The following is a 20,789-nucleotide window of genomic DNA, read 5'->3' as shown; positions in this document are numbered from 1 at the left end:
ACCGCTTTAAAAGGAAGGACACCACTTTGAGGAAGTATTCATCTAAGGAGTAATAAAAGTAACCTTAGTTATACCTATCCTTTTTTACTACCATAAAATGAGAACATGATAGTGGATAAATAAATATGTACGAACAACAAAAAACCCTTGCTTCCACTAGCTATATGTAAACATGGATTGTTGATTAAACGGAACTTATAAAACACCTTAATGTTATATCAAGGTTGTTACTCTCTCAAACAAATTATATCCTTGTTTTTTAATCAATTAATTACTATGGGACTTTGTCAAAAATTGGAAGTCTCTACTTACGGCATTATCCCTCTAACATAAAAAGTATGAAGGCTGTATATTTGGAGTAGCTGTCGATTTTTCTACTGCAACAACATTGATTAGTTAAACTCGAGTTAGCTTTTGTTGTTAAGCTATGAAAATTATATTGAAAGACAGGGTTGTAGTTGGTAAGAATTAGCTTTCTGCTACCAACTGATTTTAGGATATCCGCCTTTCTGTCACTTTTTGAAGGAAGGCTAAGTAATTCAATAAAGGTACCATATTGTCCCCCACGGATAAACTGAGGCATGTTGCCTCACCTCGTTACCTTTATTGTACTACGCAGCCTTTCATCCAAAAAGAAATATTCAAAAAGGTCCAAAAATCAGTTGGTAGTTAGCTAATTCTTCATTACAATGAAACTATGCCACCCATACATCACACGTCACTATCTTTATTGTATCCTCCAACCTTTTTTCCGAAAAGAAACAGGAGAAAAAAGGGGGTACATTTTGTAAGTTTGCCTGCACGTCATACTTTCTCTTTCTATCTCGAAATTGGAGACAGCGACAGCGGATAGTTGAAATTCAGTTATCGCATCCTTTTAATAATAAAGAAATAGCTTCGCAATGCCAAGATTATATTATTGGATACGGAGAAGAGGGATCTCAACTCAGTCGATCAAAATTGCTCCAATAAGTTTCCACGTAGGATTAGACAAATATTGTACTTTTTATCAAGCATGTGATATCCTCAGGCCTCTTCCTTCAGTTCACAGATTGACTCCGAGTTCCCACTCCCTCTCCTAGAATACTTCATAAGAGACAAACTCACAACCTACTCCACTTAATGAGACCTTCAATTTACTTTTATGATCCTCCAAAGTGTGAATTGTCCGAATATCTCGAAAGAATTCAGATCTAGCTATATAATTTTTATTCAATAATTGTTAGGAATTATTCACAATTCCTAACAAGTGCCAATTAAAATTCAACCAATGAAGGTTCAGATTTCAAAACACTGTATCTGTATTGTACTTCGCAACCTTTCTTTCAAAAGGAAACGAAAAAAAAACAATGACAAAAATCCGTTGGTAATTATTAGCTCATTCTTCCTAACTAACCCGTCTAACATTTGTAATGAATGTTACAACATCTAAAATTTCTCCTACATGAATGAATTGTTATAAAATTATATTCTCTGATTGTAAAATCACTCATAATTTAATGGATATAAGTTACAGGAAAAACTATTAAACATTGACTTAACTATTACACAAATATTGTTCTTTCAAAAAATTATTTTTACCCAGAGGTGGGTAGACATAAGTCCTTACACTGCAAATCTCATTTGTAGAATATTTTTGTGGAGCATGGTTTGAGTCTTCACATTTCTTTTGAGTTCCTTTCAAGTCCATAATTGTATAGGGGCTTCAGTATAAGCTAGTACAAATAAGTATTTAGTCTTTGATTGTGGGATCATGTTCAATCCCAAGTCTTCAAAATATGTCCCAATCGAGTCCCAGTTCAAGCCACTAATTTTACTTATCATAACAATTTGTTTCCAATAGTTGACAAAAAGGATGGATTCCCCCTCCCCCCATAATAATCTGCATTTAATCATAAAATGACTATCTAAAGCTGTATGTCTATCTAAATGTATGATATGCCTATCACTATCAGCAAAGGAATAGGTGTGGCACTCTAAGGAAAAATGGTTTTTCACAATGCACAGAGCTCTAATCCATATATGTACATTTGTTACACAATGCACTTAAATTATGACCCGGCCCTCTTTATATGATATATAACACTAATTATGTAAATATTCTTTTAAATAACACGACTAAGTCCTGCTACAATAATTATTGGAGTCATGGTCCTTTCAGGAACAGTTTATTATTATATGTCATTCCTGAGTAATATATCTACAGAACACATGCACATTAGGCATGTATCGAATATTTACCGTGTAGGAATAATATTTGCATCTGTACAGATACGGTAAGGTTTATTAATCGCATTGGTATATATATATATATCAGGGGCGTCTGCAGGTTTATATATATATTTTTATGGGAAACTGTATTTTTGTTAGAAAAAAAATCCAAAAATTAAAATTTTTTGAGAAAAATTTCAAAATCCATATTTATTCAAAAAAAAATTAAACTCAAATATTCAATTTCGCGGATAAAAATTAAAATCCAAATACAAATTTTTTTAGGTAAAATTTCATAAAACCATAGTTACTCGACGGAAATTATTTATTTTTGAAAAAATTACAAAAAACAATACCTTTTGAAAAAACAAAATTCAAAAATGAAATGTCAAATATTAAATTTTTGGAAAAAAAAAATCAAAAATTCTCAATCATTCCCAAAAAATTGAATGTTTTTGGTAAAAAAAGGTCAAAAATCTACAACTATTCACAAAAAATAGTACATAATTGTAAAAAAATTTAAATGTTAAATTGTGCTTTAAAAAAATAATCAATTTTTGACTGCATGCCTCGCTGATACTCTTCTCTAATAACCGACTCATTTAAAGTGCGTAAATGCTCTCGTAGCATTGTATTTTAGAGCACATGAGACATGTCAAACATTCTACATACATACAGAATCATCACATTCTAACTTTTTAATTAGTTATAGTTTATCAGCAATACTCAGATACAGGTGCCATAGTAATATTACAGAGGGTACTAAAAAATGCTAATACTCAATGACAAAATCCAGTGTAGAATGGGCATCTTAAAAAGAAAAGAATCCGAAAATCAACGTAGTAATCTTGACAATTTGAAGAATGTTCTGAAGAAAAAAAAGTTTAATGCTCATTACCTTTCATTGGATCCGCTACAAACAGCTTTGACGAGAAAGGAGGGTAAGAAGGAAATAAACGAGCACATTGGCAATAATTTCTCCGATGTCGATCCTCAATTCTACTCTGAGTACAACAAGGACTTACAATTACAACTCCCGAACAAAATCATTAGGTTTACGCTCCATTTTTTATGTGCACACGCAAATATTAAATCTGGCAGCGTATATATCAATGATTACTTGTTAGCAGTAGATAAGGAAGTTAAGTAATAATGATAGCAGCTTAGGAAATGAAAATTCAGGTTCTTCAGGTTGCCAACTTAAAAAAACCGGGCCAGCTAAAAAATACACCGAATTTTCATTCTTACTAATACTACACTGCAAAAAGATAGATGTAGCTTAACACAAGCCATTTAAAACCACGCTGTAAACAAAACATAACTCACACCCCTCTAAGAAAACAAAATTGGTATACGAAATCTTTTGGAGCAGGGTCCGTTAGATTGAGGTTTAACTCTAGTTTGAAAATGTGGATATCCTTTTTATCTAAATAATATATCTTAACGGTAACGTCCACAGAAGGTGAGCTGAAGAGGATGCCCCCCCCCCTTAGCTTTTCAGACCCCCCTTGTAGGCTACAAGCAAAATGCTTTGGACTTCAAGTGTTTCTACTGAGTTACTCCTTCTAGTTTAGTTGTTGCTATTAGCTCTTTGGTATAGAAGTAATAAAAGCAACAAAATTAAAAATGATATATGCCACAATATATGTGCCCATTAGGGTCAATATTGAGCCCCTATCATCAAATATAATAAATAGACTTCATTCATTGTATATTTTTGATACATTCTGATATCTTGTCATACGTGTTTAATTCCTTCGTTGACCGATGCCGTAGTAACATGTATTAATTTTGTCAGAGACAACAACACGAAATAGATTCGTCAACCAAGGATTTTTTTTTTATCCCCGTTGTCTAAACAAAGACAAGACAAAAATATTTTTTTCGGTTTCGTCTCACTAAAACAAAAGACATCTCCTTCACGAATTAAAACGTGACGTCTTCAAAATGAGATTTAATCTGACGAGACGAATTGAAAAATTGTTGCCGAAATTAACACTGACGCTAACTCAAATACATTTTATATCAAATCAATTTTTACGGTTGAGTATAAAGGCTTGATCAAAGCACGCACATGGTGCTCATATTCAGCTCGTAATTCTAATAAATCTCGTTATTTTAGGTCAAAAAACAACAACACTATAATTAACGAATTGTATGTTGGTTCACTAGTATATAAAGGTTTCAATGTTCATTATAGCAAGTTCGATTTTAAGGGAATCTTATGTACTCTTTCAGGGGTATCCGCAAAATTTTATATATATATATTTTTTTTTTTTTTTCTTATTACCCTTTAATAGATAAGAAATTACCAGGATAACATTTTTTTTTACAAAGTCCTTAAAAAAATTATTCTTCAATGACTTTTTTTTATAAAAGAAATCCTAATTTTTATATTGGAAAATAAATCCTTTAATTGATTTTTTTTGAGGGACTTTAATTTTCCTTATAAATGATTTTTTTAAATTATCGATTGGGGGAGCTACAACCCCTAAAGACCCCCTGGAACGCCCCTGTCTTTTTACATCTGATCAGGGACGCTTCGGACTTGTTTATAAATTCCTTAAATGTCCGCAAAAAAATAATTCGTATCTATATATATTTTGTGAATGTGTGTTTGTGTGTGGCTGTATTTTCTTCAATCACGGCCGACCAATTTTGCTTTTTCATGTAGGTTCTTAAGGATCCAAAAACGGTTTTGGTAATATATTTTTTTTGGCTTTCAGGTACATGGCGGCCTCTAAATATATATTTTTAGCACTTTACCTGTATAACCTGAGGACGAAGGTGTATTTTGGAAGCCGCAGTGGAAGAATGTCAGCTACCTCAGGAACCAGAAGCCTCTTATATTCTTGCATATTAGAAGGGGTTATTATTTCTCAGAAATGTAGTGGTAAGGGCTGTTAAAACTGCCTTGAGGCCCAGTATTTCACTTGTACAAACTGAGAGCCGGAGTGTATTTTGGAATATGAGGAGGCTTCGTTGATGTTGAGGGAAGGGGCGGCGGATAAATTTGACTTGATTTGTGCCCAGCAGTCGTGTGAAAATCGTGTGATGGAATGTATTATAGCATGTTAGAATGGTTCGAGGTGCCCAGAAAAATGCCAGCGGTAGAGTTTTAACTGTATTTTGCCCGAGCAACTTCACCTGTAGAATCTGGGAGCTGGTTGTATCTTTGGATATTAGGAGAATTTCTTGATGATCATGGAACAGGCGGTGAAATTGCGAGTTCGGAGTCTGACCCAGAATAAAGCAATTACTTCATCATCGCATCAAAGAAGAGTGCCTATATATAAGTATACGCATACTCATAAAACCAACATGAGAATCATTCTTAAGATTATACGGTCATTATTTTTTTGTTTTTATTACATAATGAATTTGTAACTTGATGAACATAATATAAAGTAGTGATAGATTCGAGTTATAACTATCGAGTTTGAGTAATTGAGTCAGATCGAGTTGTTTGAGTAAAGGGATCAGACAAAGAAAAATATTTTTTATTAAATTGATAAAACCCAAGCTTAACAATTAATTTTTTTGACTTCCTCAATAATATGACAGTCAATTAACCAATTCATTTAGATAATTTAAGAAAAGAAATTATTTCATTACATGAAATAATTTTTAAAATTTGCAGGTGGTGGGCTGAAGGGGAAATTTAATTCAATTCTTCAAGATTGAAAAAATATTTATATTAGGTATATATTTCTATCATTTTTTTCTATCAATATTTTATTTTTTGAAATTTGCACACATACTAAAATGTTTCAACTATCATTTGACAAAATTTCATGAACCAAACATTTTCATCTGTTTGATATTGTATCACGAAAATATCAAATCAAATAATAAAAGAAGTGGAGAAAAGGAAGTATTAGTTTCCGTCGAAAAATTCAAGTTACTTCTTCGCTGTCGAATCAAGAGAAAAGGCACCATCAAGTGACGTTAATTATTGCCTTTAATCTCGTTGTGAGTGTTATAAAGTTAAATATTTGATTCACGAGCCATCTGTTTTTTGTCTAATAATGACGTCATTCATCTTGTAATGTATATTATATGAAAATGTCGTAGAAATTAGATGTAAATGTTGTTAAAATTGCAGCATTCTTCAAGATCTTACTCCGCGAAGACCCATCGATCGATGTGTTTGAACACCATCACACTTAATGATTTTTTTAAACGTATTCCCCTCAGAGAAACTTACAGAGTTAGTACGAAATCCGACGAGAGACTCAGTTGTTCTAGCATGACTTCTCCCATTTGAGTTTAAATAGTATTCTATTGAGTATTGACGTCCCTCATCTTATAATGTTTGTTATATAAAAATGTCGCAGAAGTTGACGACGCCCGTAAGCCAAACAAAATCCTCATTCGCATGAATCCACGCTGTTATTAAAATCTATTACTAGCACATCGTTACTTTATTTTATCACGCAACCTTACCTATATAAAGAAATCGGGGAAAAGGCCCAAAATCATCTTGTAGTAGGCCAAATAAGTCAATTGCACAAAATGCTATTTATCTCTTGAATACTTTAGGGCAGACTATCATTCTCATATTATTTATCCACAATTTTTAAAATGAATCACATATATTTTCATAATATTTAAACCCTAGACAGTATTTTATCCGAAACTGTATTATAATATTGCTTAGTGATATTTTATAATAAGTGTATTTGAATATGATAGCCAACATTTATTCATAGAAATAGTAAAATGGCCAATATATATTATATAAATCAAGGTTACTAGAAATACAAGGTTAGACCATCATATAATCGGGCTTGCTACAATTTTCAATCTGATGTATTGTACCGACTGCTGGACAAGACAGGCAGATTTTGAGAAAATACGCTACCACTCATCCACTATGACGTCAATATTAAAAGCGTGATGGACGTCAAACATCACCCGTACACGCGTTTTAGTGTAATCTTGTATTTCTATTAGCCTTGATATAAATATACTACGACTACTAGGGATCAACAGTATTCCATGTGCTATTGGAACCCTAGGAACTTATTACTTCGTTTAAATATCAAAAAGAATAAATTAGGAAATAGCCATGCCGTATCAAGTGAGACGAGGTCATCTACAGTTGAGAAGGAAATACATAGCGTATTTTTCTATTATTTCTTCTTTCTGATGTAATTTTCTCGGCAGTAGAAAATACTCTTTCACTCAGCACCGAAGTTGATTGAATGGATAATTTTTTCATGGCTTGCTCAAATAGCAGTAATCAGCAGTGTTGTGTTATTGAGAAGAATGAATCAAGTGACTTTAGATGACTTACGATTAATAGGCCAATAAATACAACTACTGAAGAAATTATTGTGTCCCCAGGCCCCCCGGTGAATACAAACCTAAAGAATATCCCCTTTTCCTTTACTGTTCCACCTTATCAGTCATGGTTCATGGAATCGTTCAATACAAAGTAGTTGTGGAAATTTATTCAACTCCCTTTTCTGAGTATATTTTAAGGTTTGATCATTGTGTTATAGTTTAGGCGAATTTTTCAAATAATATTTCGAGCGAGTTCCTGTAACTTTCAGAAAAAACTCGACTTTTCTAAAGTCGAGTTTTTGGAGTTTGAGTAGTACTCGAGTCCAACACTTATATAAAGACATTGCCGATGATAATAATCTGAATATATTTAAAATAGAGTATGTGTGTGTGTCCTTTATAGGTGCCGATTTTTGGGAGGATTATACAAGGGGAGCTTATTCTATACTCAAAACCAAAAACTGTTTTTTGGAGCTCATGGAGACTAGATAAGGAGTTGAGTTGTAAATCAAAAAGGAACTGGCGTCTCAAAACAACTATACAAATAAGGTCGTTTTCTAAATGTATTCCAAATCAATAAAAGTTATGGCCTTCGATTGTCTCAGGAAAGTCGAGTAACCCTTTATTAGTATTGACTCATGATTCTAAAAAGGAATTCAATGGATTTGTTATTGTTATTTTCAAGTATGTATAAATGTATTCTATTATATCAGCATACATATTTTTGTAATTTCATTCGATGACGTGATGTCTTTTGCTGGACCCTCTTTAAAAAACTTGATTTGCTAATTCAATCATTTTTCCCATATATGGAATATAATTAATTATTATAATAGATCGAAAGTATTATAGCAAAATAGTAACTCGTACAAAATAGACAAACTTTTAAGTCTTCTGTAAACCTGATCGTTTCTAATTATTATCGATAAATCTGTAACACAACATAGAGCTTAATAATAATCATGATAAATAATTAATCAATTATCTAAGGTTAATTTAGTAACAGGTGCATCCGCAAGGGGTGAGCTAGAGGGGGTTTATTTTTCATTTTTTACTAGAAAATTTAATATTTCAAATTATTTTCCAAAAAATTTAATTTTTAGTAAACAGCTGTGAATTTTTTTTAAATAATTTTTTATTAAATAGCTGTAGATTTTTGAAATTTTTTTCCAAAAAATTTGAAATTTAATTTTTTTGTTAACATCTGTGGAATTTTTAAAAAATTTTGTAAACAGGCGTGGATTTTTAAAAAAAATTTAGAAGAATTTAATTTTTGAAATTTTTTTTCGAAAAATTCCAGAAAACAAGCCCCCCAAAAAAAAATATATATATATATACATAATACTATGGACGCCTTTGAGTTGCCATAGGATTTTTATATATAATGTATTTTGCTGTCGCTCTCAATTTTCCACTTATTTTGCGTTTATTACTGTACTGAACATTGATTGGTTGAGTTTGAATTACCTCTTGTTAAGGTGTGAAGTCCTAGCAATTATTCCATAATAATGCCATTGTCGGGAAGAATTGGCTACCAAATGGTTTTGATCATTTTTTCTGTTTCTTAGGAGGAAAGATTGCAAGATAAAATAAAAGTAACGGCGTGTTAGGGGGTTTTCACAATTTTTAACACAACAGCCCCTTAATTTAGAGAAAAACAAGAAATATACTACTTTACAACCCTTTTCTTAAAGGTTCTTTTGGTTTGTCAGTCACATCATTCAATTTATTTTAAGTCTGCCTATGAAAGGTTGGGACGCTCCAGACAGGATGTAAAAAGAGACTTCTTTTTGAATAATTGTCCGGGTTTTTATTTTTATTTATTTTTATACTAATTTTATGAATGCTAAGTAATATTATAATGCAGATTCGAATGAAATACTATTTAGGATTTTACTATTATGAAATATATATGCATTTTACAAATTGTAGATAAATAATATTGGAATAATAGTCTGGGAGGACTTAAAAGATAAATAACAGTTGGTATTAATGATTTATTTGCCTAACTACGAGATGATTTTGGGCCTTTTTCAGTTCCTTTTATGAGTAAATGGTGCGTGATACAATACAGGCAACGACGTGTTAGTATATCTTTATTCAATTTTGAAAACCTTTGTCCAATTAATATATTATTTGTCAATCAGTTATAACGTTATTGATCAATAAATGAAAATTTACAAAGACGCATAACTGAGTCTTTATAGAAAGTCGAAAATGTATGTATGTTTCACTTAACGCTTCAATAGAATCTTCTATTTATCCTCATCACATTGACTCTCATGTTTGAGCATGCATTAATTCTTATTAAAAATTCAATAGACAATAAATACTGCTTCTTGAAGATTAAAACTGAGATTGTCGTGATCATCAAATAGAACATCATGAGATCATCGATAGGGACGGGGTCATTAGGAGGGAGGGGATACTAATTAGCATGGTTGAAAATACTATGATCTACCGGTAGGCTAGAAAAAAAGAAACCAAACAATTAATTTGAAGAATGATTGGGGCCTTAGCTGTCATGATGTTTCATTAAATTAGCTCCAAGCAGCTATGAGAGGAAGTAAATAAACACAAATTCCACTTCGTATCTAGCAATGAAATAGTTACTCCGATGTCAATACTCAAGTTTATTACGAGTTCAACAAGAACTTACTCTTATAAATAGTTATGAAAATCGGATGTATCTTTTAGCTAGCCCATTTTATTTTTTCCCCAAAATAGGTAATCTATTGTCATTATTATTTGACTCCTTAGTAGCAAACTTCATTTTCTAATGCACTAATTTAATGCAATGTCATGACAGCTAAGCTGCTCTCTTCCAACTCATTCTTCAAATCGACATGGATATCATATTGATTTTTGGTTTCTCTTTTTTAACATGCCCTAAATACACTCGATTTTCATCACTACTTATAACTGCATAACTCATCCTCAGTGTTACTCTTTGCCTATAACACACAGGTGAATACTTTAAACTTATTGCTCTCTCTTCAAGAATAATGAAAATTATAGCTTTGGAATTTCAAAACCACCTTTTCAGGTTGCAACTACAAATCAACACTCTCTTCAACTATCTTATTTTTTTCATCTCTGATATGTTACGATTTTCCATTGTTTTTAACATGAAAGGAGAAATGAAGTTTTATCTAAGTCCAAGTTTCAATTTGTGGCACTATCCCTGATCCAATTACTTGTATTGTAAGCCCTACTGGGTCCCAACCAACCAACCATAATTTTCTGACTTAGTTTGTACCTCTAAATATTAAATAAAACACAGGTTTTTTTATTTCCTTAGTCTTATATTATATTCTAGATACAAATAAACCCAAAAACATATATTACTAATGGGTTTAAAGCTTATACACTTATTTACAAAAATGAAAGCCTATTATGTATCAAAATAAGTAGATAAATAGAAGTTCCCTTATTTGCAAAGAATACAGCCTAACTAATGCAAACTTTTGTCCCAATAAGATTCATAAGCTAATTTCCATACTGCTTCTCCAATTAGCTACTTAGAGTAGACAAAGGAATATTATGTTATAACAAAATTTCTTTGTTCTTTTGGATATCAATGAGTTAATCCATATATTATAAAACATGTAATTGCATTTATTATTAATTATATGTTGCTAAAAAAAACACTTTATAATCATACCCATATTTCATGATGAAAGCATAAAAAGATGCCGAAGAGTAAATATGGATCCTATAGACCCAAGAGGTAATATACGACTAGTATATTGTCTGGTATTTTATGGGCTGAGTAGAGTTTTGAAACGTTTCTTTCCGATTATTGCACTGAAACTTATTCCACGGTCGGGATCGGTTTTACAAAGGGGCACTTCAGGCAAGTGCCCTAGACTCCCTACTGAAATATACAACCCACTTATGTTTGTATTCTTTTACCTTTCAAATCTCAATTATAAAACAAAAAAAAAAATATTTTATACAAATTCCTACTTGAGCTGTCTAAATTATAACTACTGAAGAAAATACCCCTCATATTCTAAAACTTACATTGGTAGGCACTCGTAGAGGTTAATGCAATAGTTAGCTCCACCATTGAAAAAATGTTGGATGTTCTAAAGCCCTATTAAATTATCTCAATATGATATTTTGAAGTTGAGATTCCCAACTCTCATCTTAGATTTATATTTGTATTTATTCCCCTTCTTTTTGGAGGGAGAGGAGGGATTTCAAAATATTTTTTATCTACTAAAATTTATATTAATCAGAGAATTTTTCAACATTTTTGGACCCTTTGGTGATGCTGTTCTGGTTCCGTTGTATTTTTAGCTGGCCCGGTTTTTTTAAGTTGGCAACCTGAAGAGTGAATTTTCATTTCCTAAGCAGCTATCATTATTATTTAACTTCCTTATCTACTGCTAACAAGTAATCATTGATATATACGCTACCAGATTTAATATTTGCGTGTGCACATAAAAAACGGAGCGTAAGCCTAATTATTTTGTTCGGGAGTTGTAATTGTAAGTCCTTGTTGTACTCAGAGTAGAATTGAGGATCGACATCGGAGAAATTATTGCTAAAAAGCAAAGGTTTCCAGATACTATAAAGGTAACGACGTGCAATGTCAGGGGCATTTGTAGGATTTTGTTTGGATGGAAGAAGCAGTTGGTAGCTAGTGTTGTCTTAATCCTTATTTGATATGCTCCTATCAGTCTTTGGGACCGGTCCTTCGGACTGTTATAACTACCGGGTAGACTATTGAAACCTGAACACTTACAAATTCAATAATCAATGAAGGTTTAGGGATTGAAATTAATTCATATTTCGATATATTAAAGTATAAGCAATTAGTTACAAAACAGATCAAATCTAAGCTCCCTAGCTTACGTACAAGTCGAGAAAATAACAATCAAACGTAATCGACGAATTTCCATTTGCGCATTCCAAGCAGTTAGGCGTCTCAAGGAATAAAGTCTACGCCATCAGCAAGTCCGAAGCGTTGGAGAGGTTGAAAAGTTCTGTCAAGAGGCAAAAATGGACCCAGAAAGTTAAAAAAACAACCAAGGCCAATCTCCTCAAGTCCTGGGTGGAGAGGCCACTTTTGACACTATCAATTAAATAAACCTATCTTCTTCATCATTTGAGTATTCTTGAACTCTTTTTGACACTTTTGGATACCCTACAGCCCTGATACCAACCTTTTGACTACACTTTCAGTGTGCATGTTAAGGGGAAGGCCTGCAGTGTCTGTCATACAAACACCGAGGCCCTCAAAGCCACTGTCTCAGATACACATCTATTATCTTGTTGAATATATACCATTAATAATTGTGGTTGTTTTTTACGTTCTGAGATTATTTTGGTGAAAACGTTCAGTAACTAATTAGCAGATAATCGTCTCTTGTTTTTAATGTAAATACAACCAATAAAATATAGTAATTTACCAGAGAAGCCATTTTTACAGACCTTCACTCTAGATCTGTAAAACGGTAATTAATAATTAATGATATGCATTTAACTCAACACACACTTTATAATGTAATATGATACTATTTTCCCTGCTCGTATTTAAATTATGCAGAAATCTATAAAAACATAGTGAAATAGTTTCAAATAAAGAATATAATGCGTTTAAACATCTATATGTGAAATGTTTTTCTCTCCAAATAAGTATGAATTTACTTATACCATGAATTCTTATACAGCCATGCATAATAATAAATTAGAGATAATGTTGGATCTCTCGAAGGATCCCATTTCCTAATCAGTTTTTTTTAATCGGTCCGATCATCTTAACTTTCAATGATCTTCTAAGGACAAATTAGTCGGTTCTTCAGTCCTGCGGTCCTAGATACCTTTTTATTTTCTTCAATCTTGGCCAGAATTGAAGAATACTAAAATTAAGGAAGTAATGAATGATACCTAAAAGTATAATAATAAGTTATAGCCACACCCCTTACTTAAAAATTAAGGTATTTCATCTTTTTGAAAGAGGCCATGATGAAATTTCAAATGACGTAGTTGTTACCTACGTCATTTCAAAAAAGACAAAAATTGTCTAATATTGAAACTTCAAGGGCAATACGCAACCTCTTAGCATTGATCAATATGGGTCATTTCTTATCAGAAGGAAATTTTTTGGACTATGTCCCTCCAACATTTCCAGAAAAATAAAATCAATTTCACAATCAAATTAATGTTCATTTATGAATTAACGGAGGGCATTGCTAATTTTTATCCTTTAGGAGCACTAAGCCCAAAAAGTATCCCCACCGTTATATAATTACTTATATAAATAGGTTTATTTTATATATAGAGAGAATGCCTCCGTAGTAGGGTTGAATTGAGCGTAATAGAAACAAAGAATGAAGGTAGAAGAAAATAGATAGAGAGAGATATATATATAGAAAGAGACCCAAAGAGAAAAGAAGATGGAAAAGACAGACAGAATAAGAGAGAGATATAAAAAAAAAGATGGAAAAGAGGGTATATTTCGGTCAAAAACAGGCACTTAATGACCTCGGAGGTCCAAAAAAATATCATAGGAGCATGCTTGTTTATTTTATAAATCCTGAAAAGAATCAACAGATTAAAGAAAAAATGCCTGATATCAATTAATTAATTTGGTAATTATTAATTATTTAAAATTAAAAAATACAACTTTTGAATTTCAATACTTGGCTAGTGTGCCATCCAAAAATCTTTTCCATAGAAGGCATTATGCATATATTATGTGTCTTTATTCATAGAAAGAATATTGATTATAAAAACATTTAAAATTACTGGGGCTAAATGCTCTGGATTGATGAACGATCGTTATGTTACGTATATTAATAAAGCAAAGTTTTTTGTCTATCGAGGCATCACTTTTGAGAGTGTGCTTAAAATCTAAGAACTGTATGACTACTTGATCTAAAAAATAACCAAACGAGCGTGTGTATCTAAAGCTCATCGTGTCATATTAAAAGAAATAAAATGGGAGTACATTTATTTATATTAATAAAACAAATTTTGTCTTTCTGTACGAATGTATGTATGAAAAATAGTCACAGGGTGTAAGCAGGTGTGTGCATATAGCATAGAATCTGTATACAGGGTACACTGGATATAGTACTCCCTGATGTATATAATATACATATTTTTGATCTAAGAAATAACTACGTAGTCGTATTAATGAAATATTCATGTCCATTTCCAGTATATATTAAGATTTGAATTAAATATAAACGCTTGATGTTATTATGGATTTTGTCGGTTTTTATGAGCCAGCACTCTAAAAATTAAAGTACACATCAGCCATCCCTTCATATTCTTTTTTCTCAAACTCTAATTATTCTTTGATTCTTCAGGACAGACCACGTCGTATGAATTGATATATGTTAGTATTGAGTAGTTACGTGTGATTGAGCTCATGAAAAATGAATATTAACACTGAAGAGAGTTCTTCTATATTATTTATTATATTACCATCTATATTATTAAAGCAATTTTTTAGTCGACGCCTAATTACTCCAGGGAATGCTAGGTATTACTGCTAGTGTATTTTTGAAACAAAATCTGACTGTCTGTTTGTCGACCCGTAATAACTCCGAGCAATGCCGGCTACTCCCGCTAGTATTGAATATATTTCACAACCGATTTATCGATCTTTTATTGATGGAGCAGGCAGAGACGGATTATTGCCATATCTACACACATGATCAATAATTCAGTCAGTACTTTAGTTAATGAGGGGCTATGTCATATTATATTTTATGTTATCAGTATGTTAGCAAAAATAATTATGAGCCTTTGTTAGCAAATTATAAAACATCATAGAGATGAATTTAAGAACTCAATCATAGGTATATATTGCAATAAAGATATGAGATTAAGATAAAAATGAACAAAGAAACGAGGAAATGAGCTTTTCTTTGTCACTTTGTCTTAAAAATTACTTTATTATAATCATTGAGATTATGAAGTTGTAGTTTATAAATTGATGCAAAGTTTTAAGTTAGTTTTAATAGAGGTCGGCCAATTTTTCTTGTTGAGCAATATTCAACAATTATGAGAATTAACTGATTACATATTAATTTATGAAATAAAACCTCATGCGTCATTCTTTCACATTGATAAATTGTAATACGAAATTAAATACTTAACAAAGTTTATTGATTGCATTCCATTGCTCGGCTTTAAAAATATATAACAGTATATTTCAAAAATAATATCTTTTCATAATATACATACTTATATGTACAAAAATACCCGTTGTAAATAACGACCAAATCTTATGCATATGCGACGCATAATGAAGTATCCAAAGCCTTCATGGAAGCCCGTATCAACGCCTCTAACTCCTTCAACTCGCTCGGGCTCGGCTTTACCACTTGATCTTGCCGACGTTTCTCCTCGAGGTAATCGTAATAGAGTTGAATAAAAAGTTTTTTCAAGTTTTCCCCCGTGTAACTCGAGGTCTCAAAAGTTTTAGCCTTATATTTATGCACCAAGGCTTTTAATTCAAGGGGACATATCTTTTTTTCCAAATCGGATTTACATCCCACAATATAGATGAGTCGATCTTCTGAATATTTCCGCACTTTTTCGCACCAGAACGCAACGTTATCCAAGGATTTTGAGTCACTCATATCATAGCACACCTATGTAAAAGAAAATCAGAATATTACGCACATAACTATTAAATGATTAAAAAGAATCCTTATTTTCAGGATCAGTCTTAACTATTGTGGGGCTCTATGCAAAATGGATTGCACGAGGCCTAAATCCTTATCTGGGTAGGGATAAGGATAATTTAATTTTTTTAACAAAATATTTGACAAAAAATGCGGGTCTCTCTCTTTTTTTTTTTTTTTTTCAAATGACCCATTTTTAGAAAGAAATCAGGTCAAGTCTTTTTGAAAATTGTGTACATATTTCATTTAATGACGTTTTGTTTAGAATAGAATATTCCTTTTAATCAAGCGGATCCCCACTGCGGCCTGAGTGGCCTAAGCCCGGTCCTGCTTCTTGACTTACAAGGACAACGAAGGAATTACGTTGATAGTAAGTCGAAATGCTGTAAAAGTGTTTATCTCCTGTTGTGTCCCAAATACCGAGAAGAACGTTCTCTGAATTGGGGTTTCTCTCCTTGTTCCCAAGAAGGAATTTGAAACGATTAAATGCAGACCCTGCTTGTATCTCCGCTTGCTTTATATTTCGTCTAATAAACATTTGAATAAGTGAGGTTTTTCCGCAGTTTGTATTTCCTAGTGTTACAGTCTTTATTTCTGGGTAGTCTGTTGTATCCTTATTTCCAAATAAAATTCTTTGATGTAGTGCCATATTTAATTTATAACAACACTTTCCACTCAAAACAATATGATGTACATTAAAACACTAATTAATTTTGAGCAACCCTTCACGTTCAATGACGTTTCTTGAATAGATGATAAATTATAAAGGGAGAACAAAATAAAGACGTAACAACGACAACAGCTCAGTCAGTTCCTTTCAAATCGAAAGTTGTATATTATTTTTCTTTCATTTCGCAAGAATTATTCAAAGGGAAAACATGGGATTTTACAACTCTCACAAGAAAGAAAAAAATTATAAATTAAAAAGCAGGAGTAGATAAACTACTCCCAATCAATCAGTTCATAACAAAAAAAAATGGTTTCATAAGTCTACTGGAAGAACAAGGATCATTACATAATATTTAAATAGCACATTTTGATTACACTATCATATCAGGGTCGAGGGACTTGAGGAAGGGAATTATGATGGATTTGACCCCCAGTATCTGTCCAGGACTGGCATTGCTGTACATATTCTAATGTTCGAGAATAATTTTCAGGTCCATGGTTTTGGACCTCCCCTCCCTCTCGATTCCAGGTTCGATCCTGAGACCAATTACTTGAGGGCCAATGATGAGTTTGTTGTGATTGTTGCTGCCATTGAGTATTAAAATGGTTGTAGGAGGAATGCTGATTTTGTTGCTGATGTTCTGAGTATTGGGAGTAGCCGGGGTTATTGAATTGATGCCAGTACTGTTGCTGTGATGGTTGAGATTGATTTTGATGGTAACAGTTATTAAAGGGATATTGAACATTGGGGGATCTGCTACTGACTTGTTGGCCTTGATGCTGAATTTGGGAGTACATCTTTATATGTAGAAAAATAGAAAAGTATGGGAATTAAATATGGAAAAATAAAGCTGCAATAAAAAATCTATACGACAAAGACCCACCTGAGAAGCCATTTGAAAGTTAGGATCCCCTTGTATGGCCTGTCCATGTAATGGTAACCTTTGAGATGGAGAATTGAGTTGAGTATAACTTCTATGACGGGACATATTCGATCCTCCGAGATTATAATTTCTTTCCAAAGGTCGGACAGGATCAGATGCTCTTCTACTAAGCTCACTACTCGTTTGCACAAATGAATCGCCTGCTCCAGGGCGTATGGACTGCATCGATTCTTGAGCCTTACGATGCAATCTACTTAAATGTTCAGAGGCTGGTCCTACATTTGTTGCCAAAGTGGCTCTACTTCCACTAGCTCCTAAACTGGATCTTCTTGAACTATTCTCATCAGATACATTTTCTGGGTGAGAAACTTTTCTGTCTTTGCTCTCCTTTTCTGAATTCTAAATAAGAACAAAAAATTATTTCATCATAAGGGGTAATATGTAGAAATGTCACTAAATATCATCATCAAGCCAAAACCATTGATGAAATGTAAAAATAAATACCTGTGATTGCTCACTGTGTCTCCGACTCGTTTCTTCAGACGTCATTGACCCATAGCCTTCAGTACTGGCAGTCCAATTACTGCCCCTTCGATTAGGAACAGCTGTAGATTCTCCATTGGAGACAGATTCAAGAGACATTTTCTCAATGCTTCTATTAATTTCACCAATTTCCTCAGTAACAACTGCAGGAGACTTTTTCACAGAGGCTTTCAATTTTGAGTTTAGTCTACGAGAATTCCAGGACCGATGGAGATTGAGAGAAGATTCTCCCCCAATGGCTGCAGCAACTGCCATCTGTATGTCATCTTCAGTTTCAGGCCATTCTTCATCTTCTTCTTGTTTAACAACGCTTGAGGTACTTACAATATTATCACTAATTGGAAGTGTTTTTTCGCCGTCAACATGGGTTATTTTAGAGCTAGTTGGATGAGTTGAAGTTGACTCAGTTGCATTTGATTCTGTTGTGGTATTTCTACTCATATCTGACCAGGCTGTGCCAGTTTCTTCAAACTTATGATTAAACTTTCCAGACTGATTAGTATTCCTATTTCCATTATTACCCTCAAAACTATTCCCTTTGTGCCGTTTATTTGCAAAGAAGTCTGAGCCATGTACGGTTTTGACATGTTTCCTGAGAGAAGAGGGATCAGTATATCGTTTAGTACACCCAGGTGCCTTGCACACGTAAGGTTTTTCATTAGAATGTGTCCGATTTTGATGTTTTGCACGATCTGAAGCATTTGAGAAGGCCTTGCTACAACCTGGGAATTCACACATATACGGTTTTTCTCCAGTATGAGATCTCAAATGAGTTTTAAGGTTCTCTAATCTTGAATATGCTTTACTACATGATTCAAACTGAAAAATAAAAACACTTTTATAAAAGATCCATTGAAAATGATTCCTGAATTACAGTGCATTTATGAGGTTTTTCGCCAGTATGTCGTCTCATGTGAACAACAAGCATGTACTGTGCCTTAAATGGTTTTTCTTCTCGAGTGCAATCTTTCCATTGGCAAATAAAGGATTTCTTGTTTGATCCAATGTGGTAACTATTTATATGCTATAAATTTAAAAAAATATACATGTGGAAAAAACTGAGAGTGCTATGTTGATGGAATTCGTTCTTACTTTTACTAATTCATCTTGAGATTCAAAATCTCGATCACAGTTTAACCAATGACAATGAGTTTCGATAAAGTCTGGCTCTTCCTTCACATCGCCAGAGTTATTTGGTGGAACATAAAGAGAGGAATTAATCACCTAGAAAATAGTTGAAAAATACAACTACTATTAAAAAGCTGGTTATTCAATTACTTTTGATTCGTAGATTTTGCGAGAAGAGGAGGAGGATTCAACATCCTCTATCGTACTCGAAGATACGACATTGGATGATGATGAAGGCTCTTCTTTTGTTTTACCAGTCCTTTTAGAGCATAGAGTTGAGGTCATGTTATTAAAAGAGGAGGACGAGGCCACAGTAGTCGTGGTTGTGAGGGGAGTGGATGAAGAAAATGCAGCACTGTATATCGCAGCTTGTAGTTGAGGATTTCCTTGATACGGGTGTTGATTACCCCGTAAAAGAAAAGAGGAAGGACTCACAGGACCTGCAAGACAAGAAGAACATTATTTAGTTATTAATGTATTATTATTCTTTATAAACGCCAAGGATTTCCAGATACACACCTGGCAGTGGAGAATTGGTTGATGAGTTAGTAGGAAATGCATTAGGAGAGTAACGAAGGAAAGAAGTGAGATCCAAATCGGAGTAGGGTGAGTTTGAGAGAGCTCTTTTACGATTGGCACGAATGCTCTCGCGTAGAGAGGATGCGGCTTGAAAAGGATCGACAAAAGAGGCTGCAGCAGCAACTTGCTGTAACTCTCCAAGACGTTGTGCTGCTTTAAGATACTCTTGATGGTGAAGAGCAGCGCTTAAATAGGATCCTTCAGTCGGAGGTGGTGGAGGAGGTTCAGGGGGTCGAGGAGCTCCATGTTCGTCACTAGAAATAGATTCAATAGATTAAAAACCCTTGGAGTGAGAAAGGAAGAAATAACGAATGAAATATCCTTACTTTTGATGAGGTTGAAGCCTTTGTGATGCCTCTGAAATTGGAAATGGAAAAACTGGAGTTGGAAATGAGGGAAACCCATTCTTATCCAACATTTCTTTCTGTTAGATTTAGTATTATTAATTATTATGCCTATTCTTTTCTTTCCTTTCAGCTTCTTTCAATCATTAGCAATACCATTTCTTGGTAGAATTGTTTACTTGAGTAATTTTGAGCCACCCATTTCCATCCATCGCGCGCTATTTAACATACTAACCTGTTTAACTTTAAGCAGCTCCATCCCACCACGACATAATACATTGTACGTATAGATAGAATCTACCTTACAGCTCCTGGGGTGAAGAAGACAGCAAGAAAGAAGGGGGAAAAGCCATAGGTGCCCATTTCTTTAGGTTTATTATTTTACATCTTGAGCCATTGGCGGGCAGACGAAAAGAATATTTTGTATATTTTGTAGAATAATATGACGTCATACTCATAATAAATAATAATAACGTCACAAATACTTATCA

General features: G+C 33.1%; 2 protein-coding genes across 2 annotated transcripts; both read right to left on the bottom strand.

The window, feature by feature from the left end:
* Nucleotides 1–15,652: 15,652 nt before the first annotated feature.
* LOC121123487 (ras-related protein Rab-24) lies at nt 15,653–16,917 on the bottom strand. The gene is made up of 2 exons (XM_040718612.2): nt 16,495–16,917; nt 15,653–16,118 (listed from the first exon to the last, which is right to left on the bottom strand). The coding sequence occupies exons 1-2, from the start codon at nt 16,798–16,800 to the stop codon at nt 15,750–15,752; spliced, it is 675 nt and encodes a 224-aa protein (XP_040574546.1). The 5' UTR covers nt 16,801–16,917; the 3' UTR covers nt 15,653–15,749.
* A 40-nt stretch (nt 16,918–16,957) lies between these two features.
* Nucleotides 16,958–20,727, bottom strand: LOC121123421 (uncharacterized). The gene is made up of 8 exons (XM_040718546.2): nt 20,281–20,727; nt 19,895–20,208; nt 19,526–19,815; nt 19,340–19,471; nt 19,122–19,271; nt 18,209–19,066; nt 17,705–18,103; nt 16,958–17,618 (listed from the first exon to the last, which is right to left on the bottom strand). The coding sequence occupies exons 1-8, from the start codon at nt 20,370–20,372 to the stop codon at nt 17,205–17,207; spliced, it is 2,649 nt and encodes an 882-aa protein (XP_040574480.1). The 5' UTR covers nt 20,373–20,727; the 3' UTR covers nt 16,958–17,204.
* Between the last annotated feature and the right edge of the window lie 62 nt (nt 20,728–20,789).

This window comes from Lepeophtheirus salmonis, chromosome 1, assembly GCF_016086655.4.
Source record: "Lepeophtheirus salmonis chromosome 1, UVic_Lsal_1.4, whole genome shotgun sequence".
Classification (NCBI taxonomy): Eukaryota; Metazoa; Arthropoda; class Copepoda; order Siphonostomatoida; family Caligidae; genus Lepeophtheirus; species Lepeophtheirus salmonis.
The sequence above is the reverse complement of the archived record's forward strand: the minus strand, read 5'-3'. Positions and strand labels throughout refer to the sequence as shown.